We start from the raw sequence: 15,624 nt of genomic DNA, 5'->3' as shown, positions 1-15,624 counted from the left end.
GGTAGCTAGTCTCAGAACATTAAGGGCTAATCAGGTTGAACACCTAAATCAGGAGCCTGCTATGCATGTCGATAGCCTATTATGCGTTAATGAGACTGGATATAATGGGGGGTGGGAGGGGAGAGAGAAGCACCATAGGGAGCTACAAGTGGAATAAATTGTGTGCAATAGTTCAAATAAAATGAAGGGAACTGCTGTCTCGGTGGACATGGAACTGATGCTGTAGTCGAGCCTCATATACAAGTAAAAATCAGCTTTTGTCCCGGTCGATTGAGGGATACATATTAAAACCTGGATGAGAAATCAAACCCTTCTAATATGGAACAATCATAAATATATGCATGATACAGTAGACAGTGGCAAAATACTGGCTCAGATCATTCGTGAACAACCACCTTGTGTTTGTTTTGAGCTTGGGCTTTCAGTTCCAACTAATAAATTAGGGTGGAAATGGTCAGACAACACATAATTGGCAGCAGCAAATCTATTCTGAGACAAAATCATAAATAAACCATGTGAATCTTTCCAGTGTCAACGGCTGCACATTCTTGACAGGAAATAACAATTTGGAGCATCTGAAATTTGCCTGTGCAGCTAAGATATATATTTAAAAAAAACAAAAAAACACAAGAACTCAACATGCCCTAATAGTTTTCCATTTCCAATATTCTGTCCTCTATCATGTCTTCCCTTTCTCTGTCAGTCTGTAGTGGAGGCCGGAGGAGGAGGGGGGGAAATGCTTTTTTATTTTCCCGTGAGTTTGGATGTACCTTACTAAATTGCACGGAGAGAGAGGGAGAGCTCTGTGCTAATGTCTCTAATGCTTATATGAAGCTGCACTGTACCTTTTTGGTCATTACAAATATCAGTGTAAAAAGTAAAGGAGCTGCTCCAGTAGTGCTCTGACTAGAGCAGCTGTAATTTCCTTTGCCTTATTACATTTAGTAATGAAAAATCCACTCAGGCAGCTCAACCTCTCGTAGGCCTCTGTCAAAACAAGCAAATGTTTTTGCTTTGTGCGCGTGCGTGTGCGAGAGAGAGAAAGGAATAAAAAGTTTAGGGCATTAGAAAAAATATGTTGGAGGTTGGATGGATGTTTCAAAATGACAAACACAGTATGCCAACATTCTTGCGTCGGTCCAGCTCGTCGTACTCGGAATGTTCTGCACAGCCTTGTGAAGCGTCGACTGTAGGTCAAACTCTGCTGCTCATTGGCATAAACTCTGTGACTCTGATGACCTGTCTGTTCTGTAGAAATATGCTATTACTAGTATTGCAGTAGCACAAACTCCCACAAAACTGATTCGAAATCTGCAGTAAGGTCCCTCAACAAGAACTGAAATAATGTTCCCTCATCAGAATAATGGCTGGTAACAGAAAATGACACAGCGTATAACAGACATTTGTACTTGTGTGTTATGCAGGCTTTATTATGCTGTGGTGGAAAATAATTCGAATAGCATTAAGACCATATGCGACCGTTTCACAACAGTGACTAAAAGGCAGGAAACAGCCGTGAACAAAAGCTCCTCATCGTCAACTGAACATAAGGATAGAGACAGAAATTAGCCAAAGTTTGAGAGAGAAAAAGTGCCTGTTGACCTCCCGATGTCTCGGGTGAATGATGGTTAACTAGTCTAAAAAAAACGATTAAAACTGGCGAGCGCAGACAAGCGGCTGACAGGCCCACAATGCATCTGTTCTCTCCCCACATCCTGATCTCAATCTGTCAGGTTATTACTACCATTTGAATATGGACTTGAAAACTTGAAATGTGGGACTAAGAAAAGATTTTTTTTTTTAAAAAGGTAGAGTATAAAGAAACGAATGAGTGATTTTGCTGTGACAAGAAAAAGAATGGAAGAATGGACCCCCCCCCCTTACCCCCCTTCCCGCTTTTTCTTTCTCTTCTTCGAGATGAAGAAGCCTGACAAGCTGGTCATTAGGAAAGTAATTTGACAAGCTGTGCAGAGAGCTTTCACTTCACCCCTTGAACACCACGGAGCCTTGTTCTCTACCCCTGTGGATAAAATGAAGGGGAAGCACATGGCTGTAAAGACTAGACGCTGGAAAAAAAATGAAAAGGTAGCGTATTGAACACTTGCTGCGCTCAAAGAAACGCGACTCTGAACTTTGAATCGCTGTGGGTCTGAGCCAGATGTTCTGTACACACTGGCAGCCTGTTCCTGCAATGTTTTATTCAGGGAAATCGTTTGTCTTTTGATGAGGTTCCAACCTCATCCCTGTGTTTGAGTTCCTGTACATGCTATGTATTGCACCAATATAGGCATTCTAATAGCAAAGCGAGGACACTTGGGCTGCTCGTCAGATCTTTAAAGGCCCAATAGAATTTTAAGGTTGGGTTTGGGTTAGGGTTAGCTGGGATGGTCGGGGTTTAGGAGCTGGGTAATGTATTGTGACAGTCCTCACAAAGACAGCAGTCCAAGGATGTGTGTGCATGTGCAAATTATATTTGTGGAGCAGGTTGTGAAATGAAAGGTCACCATCAGAAACCCACTGGGACAAGAAGGATTTAAGGGGAAATGGTATCGCCGAGGACAGATTAGACGCTACGTGGGTGAGAAAATAAGAAGCTCCAGGTGAAAAAATAAATAATTAGCCAACAGGAACTGGTTTACACACTTCTGTGAGGACAGAAACTAAATGACAAGGTATTTTGTGATTGTTTAAAAAAACACACAGACTGGTTGAAAGCTGTTTGCGAGCCACGTGTGCTGCTGTGGTGAATGCCAAAGAACAATAAACCCTCCCGTCATTAAATAAAAGGGGCTATTGAGGACTGAAGGCCGTGGATACACACGTCCCACTATCCAGCACCTTCTCGCCATCCCAAAATGGATTCTAAGTATTTCTCTCCTTTCTATCGGGACTTTCTTCGGTCTCACATGGATTTCTCCATTTGTTCCGTTTTCCTCCTTTTAAAGTCTTTTCTTTTCATCGAAGGTTTTCCCCCACTGAGGAGTGTGAAAAGAATGAAACCTGTAGTTTGTGCAGAATTGTGCTTAAAAGAAAGTAAAGAATTTTAAATTATAATGTAACTACTACTTAATAGCCGACAGTGTGCCTGAACATTTAAAGTAACAATGTCCAGACATACCTAATATGCTAAATGCAGATGTATTATTATTAATGTTATTATCATTATTATTATAAGAAGAAGACAGAACAGCTTGTACATCAAGTAGTTAGAAATACCTCATCCATAATTATAATCAATCAAGGAAAAAGAAGAAAGCTCGGGGGATTACCTTCGCATTAAAGGTAATTAATTTTTCCAATATTTTTATACAAATACACAGACATTTAGCGTAAACAAAGTCTGGTTTGTTCATATAATGTCCTGCGTCACATATAACCACCACAGAATGTTGAAAACAACAGGAATATTCTCTCCCAGCTTGATGAGTTGGCCTTGCTCCAGCAGGTTATTTCTATTTTTTTATTGCACATTTGGTGGGTGACATGAAAATGTGCATGAAACTGAGCAGCCATTTGGGGGAAAACACACACACACACACACACACACATGCATGCATTTTATTTAGCTTGTGGGCTCAATGTTATTTATCTTTTTGACGATGTGTGTTAAATAGATGATATGGGTAAGCAAACCGCATACACAAACACACACGCACACATGCACACAGCTATGTGGGCTTTAGCATTCAAAGTAGGCTCAGGTTGCCTGCAGAGGGAAAATTACACTGAAAAATCAAAATTATGCATCAATTTATGCACACGCGCACACACACGAGAAACAAGTATTTGATGTCTTAAGAGTCTTTATTAAGTTTTATTAATGGGCTTGATCAGAAATGGTCTGGCTTGCTGCTAAAGAGCGCTCGTGCATTAGAATGCACCGTCACACTCTCGTGAATGTCTTGCCTGCAACCATGTTTGTTTGGAAATTGCCGCCAATACTTCCTAATTATACCTTATTGAGCCATTAAGGCTAGCAATGTTAATCTGGCAGCAAGGAGACAATTTAAATCCAGATTGATGGTTATTTCTTTATATTCTGTTTTTTTTTAATTGCTAGGTGAAAAAGAGATATAAATAATTGCTTAACCTCAGTGTTGGTTGTTGCTGATGAAACGTAAATACTGAAATTGTCTTCTCTGTCTTTGCAATCCTACTGTAAACACAGCATAGTCGTATCTATTTTGTGCTCCAGAGCCTCGGGAAGCCTCGTTCTGCCTCAGATTATGAGGTGATCTCACATTGATGGAAGGATAACAGGCTGCAAGCAAAGTGGAGGGGAGGCTTGGAAGAAAGGCAATGTGTTAAGTGAACGTACAGCACTGGCCGCGTTTAGGGCTGCACTTGTTGAAAAGAGTCACCTGATAAAGGTTTTCAGAGTTTGCTTTATTGATTTATTGGCTTTGAGCAAAATAAAGAGCCAAAGCTGAGGAGTAGCTGATTAACACAGTTGCCGTTATTGCACCTAAATCAGGTCTGACCTCAAAACAAGTGCATAGGTTTACTGCCGTGGTAAATGTTCCCAATGTTCAGCCCGGTACAGGTTGTAAAGCATTCCTTTTATTTAAAGCTGTGCAGGGTGGAACAGCGTGCAGCAGCCACGGATGACTGACTTTTATGGAGGATGCACCCAGCCATCGGTCAGCTGACCTCCCCGAGCTTCCCTGCCTGGAGTGTCTACCAGGAGCAGAGATGAGACAGGTTTTAACACACCGACAGATACCTAAATCCTCCACGCAGTCCATCTGACTCTGTGTCTTATTGCGACCTGGGGTTCTGATGATGTAGCCATGCACGGCTGTCAATCACCCACTCACGCCGGGGAATGGAGGTGACCGCCCTGGTGAAAGACGCTGCTCAGTAGAGAGATCAAATGCTGCACAAAACTGGACTGTGGACAGATGTAAGACCAAATACACGCTACATACACGAAGGCAGGAGGGACCAAGCATCATATACAATATATAATCTACCTAATCAATCTTAACGATGCTTCAGCACGTCCTGCCTTCTGTTTTTATGTCCACATCTTTTGACCTCATTTTCACTGGATTCATACATACAACTTTGGGCTTCTTTTAAGTTTTTTTTTTTTCCTTTTAGGGCAGGACTTAATGTACCAAGCATCTCATTAGCCACTGTGCTCTTTGGCTAACTTTAAATTTTTATAATTAGTGTATTCAACTTATAGGTTGCATCGCTCCCTGTGCAGCTTATATTCAGTTAATGATTCCAGGCTGACCCACCTACTGAAAACTGCCTCTCAAGACAGGTCTGATGCACAGTTTAGCTTACAGATAAGATGCATCCCCTTGTTGCAAGAAGGTCCTAATGCACCCTCAAGGGCTCTTCACCTGTTCTCCACTGCTCGGTCGCCATGGAGATTGGGCTAATTCAGCAAACAACCAGGTTACAGTAGATAGGTAAGTACATATTCAGAAGACCACGAACAACAACAAAATATGTAAACACTTGTTGCATGCCTGGAAAAACATGAAATTGGGGGACTAGATGTGGTGCTTTGATATGCTTTTAAAACACATCTGTCCTCCTCCCCCATAAAAAAAAAGCGCCATCTTTTAGGAGCTTTTTGCAGAGGGTCACTAAATGGAGGGTCCGAATTAATGGTGAAAATGGAAAAATAGCGTAGGCCACAAATGTAATGCCTGAACAGAATTGCAAAATTAAACAGCACTTGATATTCTCTGCACCCCCAAGGCCATTAGAGTAGCAGCATGCTCACTAAATTAGCGTGAAGAGGAGCTCGGTAACCAGTCCCCTTGTAAGGACACAACAACGGAAAGGGGGAAGTTTGACCTAGAAACCCAAGATGGTTAAACAAAAAAAAATTAGAAATGTAACTTGTTTTGTTGAGAATGCATACAGAACACAGAGAATTTAGCAATCAACAGGAGTGAGCGACGAATACAAGTCGGAGCGGGATGTCAATGATAAGAGAAATCGAGCAATTGAAAAAAGAAATCTGCTGATCCCAGCGTGTGTTCATCTCTGTCCATGTGAGACCCCCTACCTGTCCTGTGAATTCATCCGTGTGTGGAGGTGAGGCACAGAGAAAGAGAGCGTGCGCGTGAAGCCCCTGTGTTTTTGTGCACTTGCCTTGCATCTGTATCCCTGTTAGCTCTCTTAGCAGGGGTAAAGCCACATGGGATGAGGGGCATGTGTGGCTAAAGATTTATTTAAAAAGAAAAACATTCCTTATTCGCCTTTTGGATGACATGACACATGACGTTAAACGTCCACATTTGCCATCCTGGGGCGAGAGGTCAGATCTTTTCCTCTTTCAAAGCCAGAGTTCGCGGCCGAAGCCTCGTGTGTCATGTGTCGCCGCGCTCCCAGGAAGTGTGTATTTACCTTCATTTCAAGGCCTGTTAAGCAAACACACTGTATGTGTCCATCTGTTTCCCTCCTCCATCGCTCGACGTCTCCCTCCGCCCGCTTGCGCCCTCCTGCTCTGGTTGTTGTGGAGTGGGTGGAAACGTATTTTAATGCATTTCACTTTGTCATTGTAAAAAAGTATGAAATGTATGAAATGTAAATGATCTATGTATATTAAACTGTGTATAATGATATATGCATCTCTTGCTTTTTTCTTCATTCAATCCCTTAAATCAACAGTCCTCTGATCGAAGTGATGGATTATGTCCAATGATGCTGCTGACAGTCGTGAACATAAAGCCCTTTTCTCAGTGGGGATGAAGAAGACTGACGCACACGCACAGGCCTGTCTGAAATCATTACACTGGGCCTGCTCGTGGGAGCAGGTGGGAGATCATGGGCGCCAGATTTCCAGTCAGAAACGAGCGTACCTCCAGAAACGGGCCCACAGTTCCACGCCGACGGGCACCCAAAACAGGATCTGAGATTGGGAGCTTCTTGCTGCAAGGCGGCAGCGTTAATCACTGGGCCATCATGCTGCCTAAAAATGTTCTATATGAGAGCATCTGATGGCTGAGTCTTATGTTCCCTCTCTGTGGGTGTGTGAAATTCTCACATATGAACACACCTTCTGCCCAAGAACAGAGCCATCTGACCTTTCGCTGGCTGTGGATTTAATGAAGAAACTGTCATTTTCCATCTCTGTGATTACAAGCTTGTCTCACACGTGCAGATTTAATAACACCCCCCACCATCTTCTGTCTGATGGTCAGCCCGAGAGTAATAACATTAGTTATGAGACACTTATGTGGACGACTGACCTGTGAGCCAAACCGGAGTGACTGCTCTCTGAAGGGTAGCTCAATCTACCGTGGACCAAAAATGAAGACAGCAGTGACACCAAGCGGCCAAGAAATCGATTTTATTTTTATTATTTCTTCAGCAGTCAGATTTATTCTTATATCCATTTTAATGGATCGGTTCAATTCTGGGAATCTAACTTCAGACGGCTGCTGAACAATAGGAGCCATGTTGTGCATATACATACATAAATACATATATTAAAAAAATATTCCATGGAACACATGGCTTAACCTTAATGTTTTGGTGTAAGACATTTTTTTTACACAGCTGAAAATGTATTTTACTGTATTATTAGTTAGGCCCCGTAAAATATAAAATATGCTGAATAGTTTTATTTGAATCTCAAATGGGGTTTAGTATTTACACAGTGTGCAAGGCACAAAATCTACTACTTTAATCTCAGTAAAATACTTTATGCTCCATGCATAATGCATTCATATATTCTTTAAACATTTAAAATACCTTCTGTAACCCATCTTGTATTAAAAAGATCACACACAAATCATAGACTAATTTGCAATACATCCATCTCAAAAACAATTTACATTTTTTGACCAAAATATTTTTGACATAATTGCAGGCCTGCAAGTAATTTTAAGACGTGCGTTACAATTGAAACACTTCCCCCCCCCCCCAAGTGATTCAGAGAAGGAGGCTGCAGTTAAATTGTGCAGAGGGCGTGAGCAGACAGCACTGCCGCAGGCTGCTCTCGTTGAATCCCTCGCTGATTGTTATGTTCCACGGCTCATGCACTGTCACACTGGAGAGAGGACACACACACACACACACACACCACACACACACACACACACACACACACACACGTCCTGACATTATGTGGGCCCTTTAAGTGGTGTGATTCATAGGTTTCTGACCTTAACCATCTCAACCAACCAACTCCCTAACCCCAACACCAACCCTAACTCTAACTTAAACCCAAATCTAACATCAAAACCATGTCTTAAATGTTAATGTGAAAGCACACACACATACACACATCACATACCTGGTGTACAGGTGGGTGCAGCAGGCGACCAGCTGTGAGCTGTTCATCACAACACTTTTGTTGAAGTGTGTGCTCAGGAAACCTGCACACAGAACTTCAGGAACCTCAGGGATGTACAAAATGCCTTAAAACCACACACACACACACACCACACACACACACACACACACACGCGCGCGCGCACACACACACACACACACACACACACACACACACACACACACACACACCAAATTACAAATTATGTTAAACGCACTCTAAATATATATTTAAGTAGGCAAAGCACATAAAAGCTGTGCCTCATATGGAAATTCTTAGATAGGGTCATGTTTCACTTAATTGGTAAGTTTCTTTTTAGAAAAGAAGGAAAGCTGTGCTTTTTCCTTGACAAATCATTTTTGGTCAATCATATGTGGTATATTTATAACACATCTACAGTATGTCACTGTGTTAAATAAATATAAAGACTAGTATTGAGTAGTTATAGGCCTCATCTGTACATCACTGAGCAAAGTAGGAATAAAACACTGTTTAAAGGTAAAAAAAAAAGGCACTAAGAGTTTCGTCACCTGCAATACAGGCGGTCATGAAACACGAAACGCTGCCAGCGACCAAAGCTCTGATGCCACACCTGGCGATGTCGGCCTGTCTGCCTGGAGCAAGGTTTGCTGGAAAAAGGCAGCAAGTGGATCACAATTGTGGATAGACTCCTTTAAGAAACAAGCCAAAAACCCAGCTGTGATCCGATTGGAGCGCTACACTCACTCATGCATCCAAACGCGATGCCCATGGAAGCAAAGTTGGAAAATCCGCACAACGCGTAGGTTGCAATCATTTCAGAATGAACCTCCAAAAGGAAATGATGACAATTAAATCAGTGGCAAAAAACGGAACAAAAAAGCGCTGTACTTAAGAAAAGCCCATGCAATTATACATAATGAGACTCACAGAAATGTACTGCTTTACATTGTCCACGTATTCAGGTCCTCCCGCATTTCGCAGCTTAATTATCTTGGACATTTTTTGATAGGCTAATAACTCATTCAGAACTGTCTTTATACCGATCAGCTCAGCAACAATGAAGCTGTCCTCATAGGAAACGCCCATCATGAAGGCCAGAGGCATGAACAAGTAGGAGAAAATAAGCTAAAAGAGACACAGATCGACGTTAGTGTATTTACGCGCGCATTGGGAAGGGGGTTAGAGGTCAAAGGCGTCACCGAGAAGCTGAGCTGCGGGAAGTCAAACAATCCTCCAAACCAGGAGAGAACGCCATCGAGGAAAGATATCAAGGATATGAAGACCATGAGGTTGACCACAATGGTTACCGCCAGGCCCACAGCAGAGGTCGCACCGGTGGATGCTGCCTCGATCACAGTGGTGTTGGTCTCTCTGCAGAGACAGGTGCAGCGTTTTGAAGGTCATACACTCTCCATCCTCAGCTGCGTGGCAGTGCTGATGAGGACCATCTCTCACATGTTCGTTTTGATGTCCTCTTCATCTTTGACTTGAGAGGTCTCCGTTTCAGGCCAGAAGATCTTGCCAACAGCCAGGGAGGCTGGAGCGGTCATGACTGTTGCTGTCAGCACGTATGTTGCCTTCACCTAAAAAGAGAGGACAGGATGTTTATTCCTGTCCCAGGCAAAGGTGCTGACATTCATTTAAACCACTGAGCATCCAGCTCCTCACCCCGAGGGAGATGTACGCTGCAAGCATGGTGCCGGAGATGCCAGCCAAGCCTACTGTCATCAACGTGTGGATCTCTGAGAGCGTTAACCTGCTGATGTAGGGATGGACCAGAATCAGAGACTCCGCCTGGGAACACAGAGAAAAAGACATGGGCTGTATCAAACCGCATCGGGTTTATTTCCTGATTGTGATCTCAGCGATGCTCCCCAGCCCCTCCTTGTTTACCTGGCCCAGAAATATAGTTCCAGCTGCAACCACTGATTCCACCGGCGTTGTTCCCATGGTAACCTGCATTGCGTAGCCAATCTAGGAAAACAACAGCACAGAAATAGAATTAATAATAGCAATAACCACAGCTCATAATAGTACAAATTCAAAAGCCCGGATGTCGCTGAGTTTTGGTTTTGTACATTTCTTTTAAGAGCAAAAATAGACGGCTTTAAAGAATGAGCGCTCTAAACTGGAAGGCAGTTTACCCTCACGGCTCTTGTTGCACCTTCTCACCTTGCAGATGAGCCAGGGCATGAAGCCGATGTAGTAGAGGACCGAGATAATGGAACTTAAAAAAAGTAACACAGGCATCACCTGTGGAGAGTCCAGATCATCATCATCATCATCATCACCATCATCACCATCGTCATCATCATCATCATCATCATCATCATCATCATCATCATCACCATCGTCATCATCATCATCATCATCACATCACCATCGTCATCATCATCATCATCACCATCGTCATCATCATCATCATCATCATCTCTCTATTTAGATGTGTTTCTGTGCTCAAAAGGCGACGGTTGTAAGGCTGAGGTGGATTTGCTCAAAGGCGTGTCTGGGATTGAACCAGCGACTACCACTGGAGCTGCCACTACCCTCGAGCCCCTCACATGTGACTGGGGTGCGCCGTACCTTGAAGACAAATGGGTGGTCGGTGAATTTCTCGCCAAATACAAACCTCGACCCAACATCTTCGAAGGCGAAGAGAATCTGTTTGGGGACATCTTCAGTTAGAGGCGGGAGACGACAACGAGGGGAAGAAAGAGTGGAAGCAAGTAACGAAACGGAAGACTAATCAAGCAGTTCACGTGTGTCGTGGTTGTACCTCGACTTTGTTTGCAGCCCACTTCAGGGCCGAGTCGCCAGTCGAGGTTCTGAAGATAAGCAGGGCGATGATGAACTGGATCAAAATCCCCGACACCAAAACCCGCCAAGACCACTGCAAAGGCCGTCGGGAGGGCATTGATTGGTGTGTGTTTGTGTAAGGCAGAGAGAGGGAGAGGGAGAGGGAGAGGGAGAGGGAGAGGGAGAGGGAGAGAGGGCACGTGTCCTACCTTGAATGGATGTTTGGAGAACAGGAGCATCAAGAAGATTAAAAGGAGCAAACCGAGGAAAGACACCATCTGCCTGGGCCCTCTCTGAGCTGTGTCCAGGGCCAACCACAAAACCACGAATACCAGCAGGGACACGAGTGCAACCCTGCAGGGGACAAGTCCAACAGGATCGAGAAAGAACGCAGACCAATGCAACAAAATGCGTCATGAAATTGACAATAGTTGAAGGCTATTTATATAGGTACATTTGGTTTATTGACAGTTATGTGGGAATCAAATAACGAACAAACACACATAATAAATACATTTAACAGTAAATAAACTTTAAAGCTGGTGCTGAATCATCTCAGCGTGGCTGAAAACGCCACATGCAGATCCGGCTGCCAACTATAGGACATTTTATCCAACGGTTGGAACCGACAGGCCTGATTGTGAGCGGATGTTCCTCACCATCTCATCCAAACCCAGCTCCTGCTGAGAAGGCATCTGATGGAGGAGCTCGCCTCCCACATCCAACTGCCGTAACGCTTCATGAGCCAGTCCCAGACGTAGAAGAATACAGCCAGTAACGTGAGGATCAGCAGCCCGAGAGCCCGTTGGAGGTTCAGAACACACGCTATTATTACCATCACAAGAAATGCTGAAAGAAATTGCAATAGGGATATTATTATTGGGTATTTGGAGATGCTTCTCCTAGTTTACCCAAACAGAGAATGAAAAGTGAACGCAACCTGATTCAAATGCCAGGATTTATTGTGCACAAATTCAAAATTGAATTCTTTAAGGGAGAGAGGGGAAAAAAGATGATGAATTTGGCACAGAATGGCGCTGAAGAACCTTTTGACAACAACACTCTTCGTTTGGCATGAAAATCGCTGAAAATCTGTCAGATTATGAGGGCCTGTCCCTGAAGCGCTGCTCTCCAGCCGATCATGCCGCACTTTCTCGGACCAAAAAGTCCATCCTTGGTTTCATCAGACCATAACAAATTCCCACATTTATTCCCCTTTAGGAATTTAGCAACGCTTGTCACTACATACCTGTTACTAAAACTATTTTGGCTACCAGGATGATCTGATCGCTGTGCTGGTGCAAATAATCCTGAAAAGCCGTCATTTTCTTCTCCAGTATGCTGGACACACACACACACACACACACACACACACACACACACACAACACACACACACACACACACACACACACACACACACACACACACACACACACACACAATGGACAAGGAGAGAGGGCATATGTGATGCTGCGCATGTTAAGGACGGGCGAGCCAAGGTCAAAGCAGTACCTTTTGTCATGATGGCCTGCCTTGCTATTTTCTTCACCCGTTTCTTTCCCACAAACGCCGTCATTATTCATTTGCATCTGTTCCTGCCATACAGAGCAATGCCAGAAAACATATGACAGGACAGCAATATAAACCTTGCCTGTCTGGTGTCTAAGTGACAGGCTGAAATTGTCTCCTAAAAAGTGGTACACACTTCTTTTTTTTTTAGCATTTAGCATTTAGCTATTTCAATGACAACTGTGTAATTCAGGAAGTAGACAACACCTGTCTGAAAGGTCAAATGTCTGACTCACATCTGATATAAAGGCCTCGTTGACTTTGCCGTGTCTTTGCCTCAGCTCCTCTTGTTCAATCAGCTCCATTGTCTAGTTGGATATATAGAAATGAGCAGGACCAACTGGAAGTGCTATTCCAAGAACACCTGAAAATTACTTCTAGTCCTCCCACGCCCTCCTTTACCAACTTACCTTACTTTTTCTGCGTCTTATTGGTTTAGTCAAAAGGTGAGATAATATTGACACGTCTCTCTGGGCCCTCATTTAAAGACATGTGACTGTGCGCACCTTTCCAGTTTTTCCTTCCTAAAAGAGAAATCTAGACAAAAGATCCACTGTTTTGATCCACTTGGCAAGATTCTCCACTTCCTTTTTTCTTGACCACTCATTTTGCCTCGCATGGCAAACGCAGCAGCCCCTCTCACAACCTTCCCTGAGGCGGGATTCTGTCATTTCCTTGTTATTTTCTTCAGATGTAGCTTTTGGGCTTGCTTGCCGACATTTGGGCTATTTTGGACTTAATAAATTTTTATAACCTTTGTCCATCTGAGTGGGCACAGATTATCAGTTGTAAATGAAGTTTCAGTTCATCTGCGTTTCATATTTTGTAACATCATATTGGCCACCAGAGGGCGCTATTGTATAAATTGGCAGGACCGCACGGCTGCTGTGCGCAGATCACGCCTTCATTTGAGTCCATGACAAACTCTTAGAACTGATAACCAACCGGTTGAGCCACACCAAGTTATTTAAACACTCAGACACGGTCAAATTAAGGAGACAAGAGAATATATCACCGCCTTTTTAGTGACAGGCACATAAGAAACATGACAGGAAGCCTGCTGATGATAAGGCATTGAACTGCTGGTTAAAAGTAACTATTAAAGGTTAAAAGGTGAGCCATAATTAGACTAAAGCTATAAATATATTAACATTTGATAAAATCGAAAAATAAATCACAAAAGGTGACAGATATTTGTCTATTACAAACACCAATGCTCAATGAAAGAGATGCAAATTAAATGAATCCCCAGTTTAGGGAACTGGTAGTGGGATTTGTCTTGAATATTTCAGAAGCTGAAGTCTCAGCGGAGCTTAATCACACACGAGAAGGAGGGTGAAGCTGTGAAACTCCCGTACAGCACCAGCTACATGATGTCCTGCTGCTCAAGGACGCTCCATAAAATAAAACAACCAAGAATCCTGGCCACTGTGCTTGATATGGTTTTCCAATAAAAAACTGAAAATCTTTTTTTTTTTTAATTAAAGTGACCCTTTTTGGATGCACTTTCTGGAATTTACGGGATGATGTAATTGTGTCTCTGTGAAGACAAATGGATGCAAACCTGTGCTCGAACACTGCTGCACCGTCAGTGAGCCAGATCTCTTTAGGAAAATGGAAAAGAGATAATAGTAAATTAAACCGACCTTGGTATTTTGGGTGCAGCGTAATGGGATATCCCTTTAAATACTGATAATATAATCTTTGACAGCACCCACAGAGTTGTGCACGTGTTTATGAGGGACGTGTCAAGTCCACGTTGGTGTGTTTTCACGTACAGGAGGCTGGATGGGTGAAACACGCTGTGGTTTTTAGAGGCGCGATTACCTGCTTAACCAGTCGAAGGCCCCTGATGGTGGTTCTAGCCCTCTGTCAAATCTCTGAAGGCGCCGGGACTAATTGGGACATTAGCTTGTTTTGACAATGCAACGCAGAATGTGCTCACCCCGGCAGCCAGCACGGAGACGAGGCTCCATAATTACGCTCCTCTATTCAGCAGAGACGCCTGTGCGTCAGCAAACACGTCAGATTAGAGCTGCATATAGCGACAGGCTGTGGGAGGAGAGGAGGAATCCTTGCAGCTGAGGCCTGATGGTCGCAGGCAGGTGTTTTGTCCTGCAACCATCTCGCCTGCCAGGTGACACATGTGTAAATGTTCCGAATGGAGGATATTCCTTGGCTGTGTGTGGAAGGAATGATTTGACAGGGTGCCGGTGAGGAAGGCTCCTCTCTTTTGTTGTGTGTGCCTGTTGCTCTTTTCTAAGGTCTCCCCCGGCCCCGGTCAGCTCACACAGCCATGCAGAAAAAGCCCAGTTCTGATTGTGAGGCGGCTCACATTAGTTTTAGAGTAACGTGCAGGGGACTCCATTCCAAACGTGTCATTCTCAGATGTTTTCTGCTGATGAACGTCTCCTTACTAAACCCCCATCCATAACAAGCGGGTGATGATGATGATGATGATTATAATGACATGAGAATGAGAGTGATTGCGTCAATTAGTCGGTGTTAATGAATGTTCCCTCCTATTATATTTGTATACATCAGCTGCAGACAGCTTGCAGATAAATCGCTTTAAAAAAAAAACCCCACAAAAGTAATCTCTGTCGCTCTTACACGCGCACACACACTTGCCCAAGGATGCTCATCCTGTTCATAACTCAAGGCGACGGCCAGAGCCTGCCACGAACCTTGGCCCTAAAATGAAAACAAGCAAGCAACTCGTGATTAGCCTGTGAATACAAATAACACTGCAGGGAATGAGAGGAAGATTTTTTTTAATTTTTTTTTTAAAGGACGACAAAGGGTCAAAAAAGTCAGGAGGGGCGAGGGTCAAAATATGTATGCATTTACGTAGACGTGCCCCCCTCTTCCTCTTTTCTGCACCTGCCTTACAGCAGAGGGGCAATCATCAAATGGAAGTTGTGCAGTTCCTCTTCGTATTTTCCTCCCTCATCATCGTCATCATCATCA

General features: G+C 43.5%; 1 protein-coding gene across 2 annotated transcripts; it reads right to left on the bottom strand.

Moving 5' to 3' along the window:
• Positions 1-7,302: 7,302 nt before the first annotated feature.
• Positions 7,303-15,570, bottom strand: LOC130525543 (solute carrier family 28 member 3-like). 2 transcript variants are annotated; one of them, XM_057032411.1, is made up of 17 exons: positions 12,891-15,570; positions 12,598-12,680; positions 12,333-12,424; positions 11,743-11,932; positions 11,293-11,437; positions 11,064-11,177; positions 10,871-10,948; positions 10,460-10,540; positions 10,181-10,261; positions 9,956-10,081; positions 9,743-9,870; positions 9,487-9,658; positions 9,215-9,412; positions 9,032-9,113; positions 8,836-8,934; positions 8,267-8,390; positions 7,303-8,020 (listed from the first exon to the last, which is right to left on the bottom strand). In XM_057032411.1, exons 1-17 carry the CDS (start codon positions 12,957-12,959, stop codon positions 7,903-7,905), a joined length of 1,980 nt encoding a protein of 659 aa, XP_056888391.1. In that variant the 5' UTR covers positions 12,960-15,570; the 3' UTR covers positions 7,303-7,902. The 2 variants fall into 2 exon arrangements, with proteins under 2 accessions (XP_056888391.1, XP_056888392.1); XM_057032412.1 differs by having other exon boundaries at positions 12,598-12,674.
• Between the last annotated feature and the right edge of the window lie 54 nt (positions 15,571-15,624).

This window comes from Takifugu flavidus, chromosome 5, assembly GCF_003711565.1.
Source record: "Takifugu flavidus isolate HTHZ2018 chromosome 5, ASM371156v2, whole genome shotgun sequence".
Lineage (NCBI taxonomy): Eukaryota > Metazoa > Chordata > Actinopteri > Tetraodontiformes > Tetraodontidae > Takifugu > Takifugu flavidus.
The sequence above is the reverse complement of the archived record's forward strand: the minus strand, read 5'-3'. Positions and strand labels throughout refer to the sequence as shown.

What these genes read in the sequence shown, in the direction of transcription:
- LOC130525543 (XM_057032411.1), bottom strand. Translation starts at nt 12,959, where the DNA reads ATGGAGCTGATTGAACAAGAGGAGCTGAGGCAAAGACACGGCAAAGTC. An exon ending in GGGCTGCAAACAAAGTCGAG is followed by an intron (nt 10,949 to 11,063) that starts GTACAACCACGA and finishes GTCCCCAAACAG; the next exon opens with ATTCTCTTCGCCTTCGAAGA. An exon ending in CAGCGTACATCTCCCTCGGG is followed by an intron (nt 9,871 to 9,955) that starts GTGAGGAGCTGG and finishes CTCTCTTTTTAG; the next exon opens with GTGAAGGCAACATACGTGCT.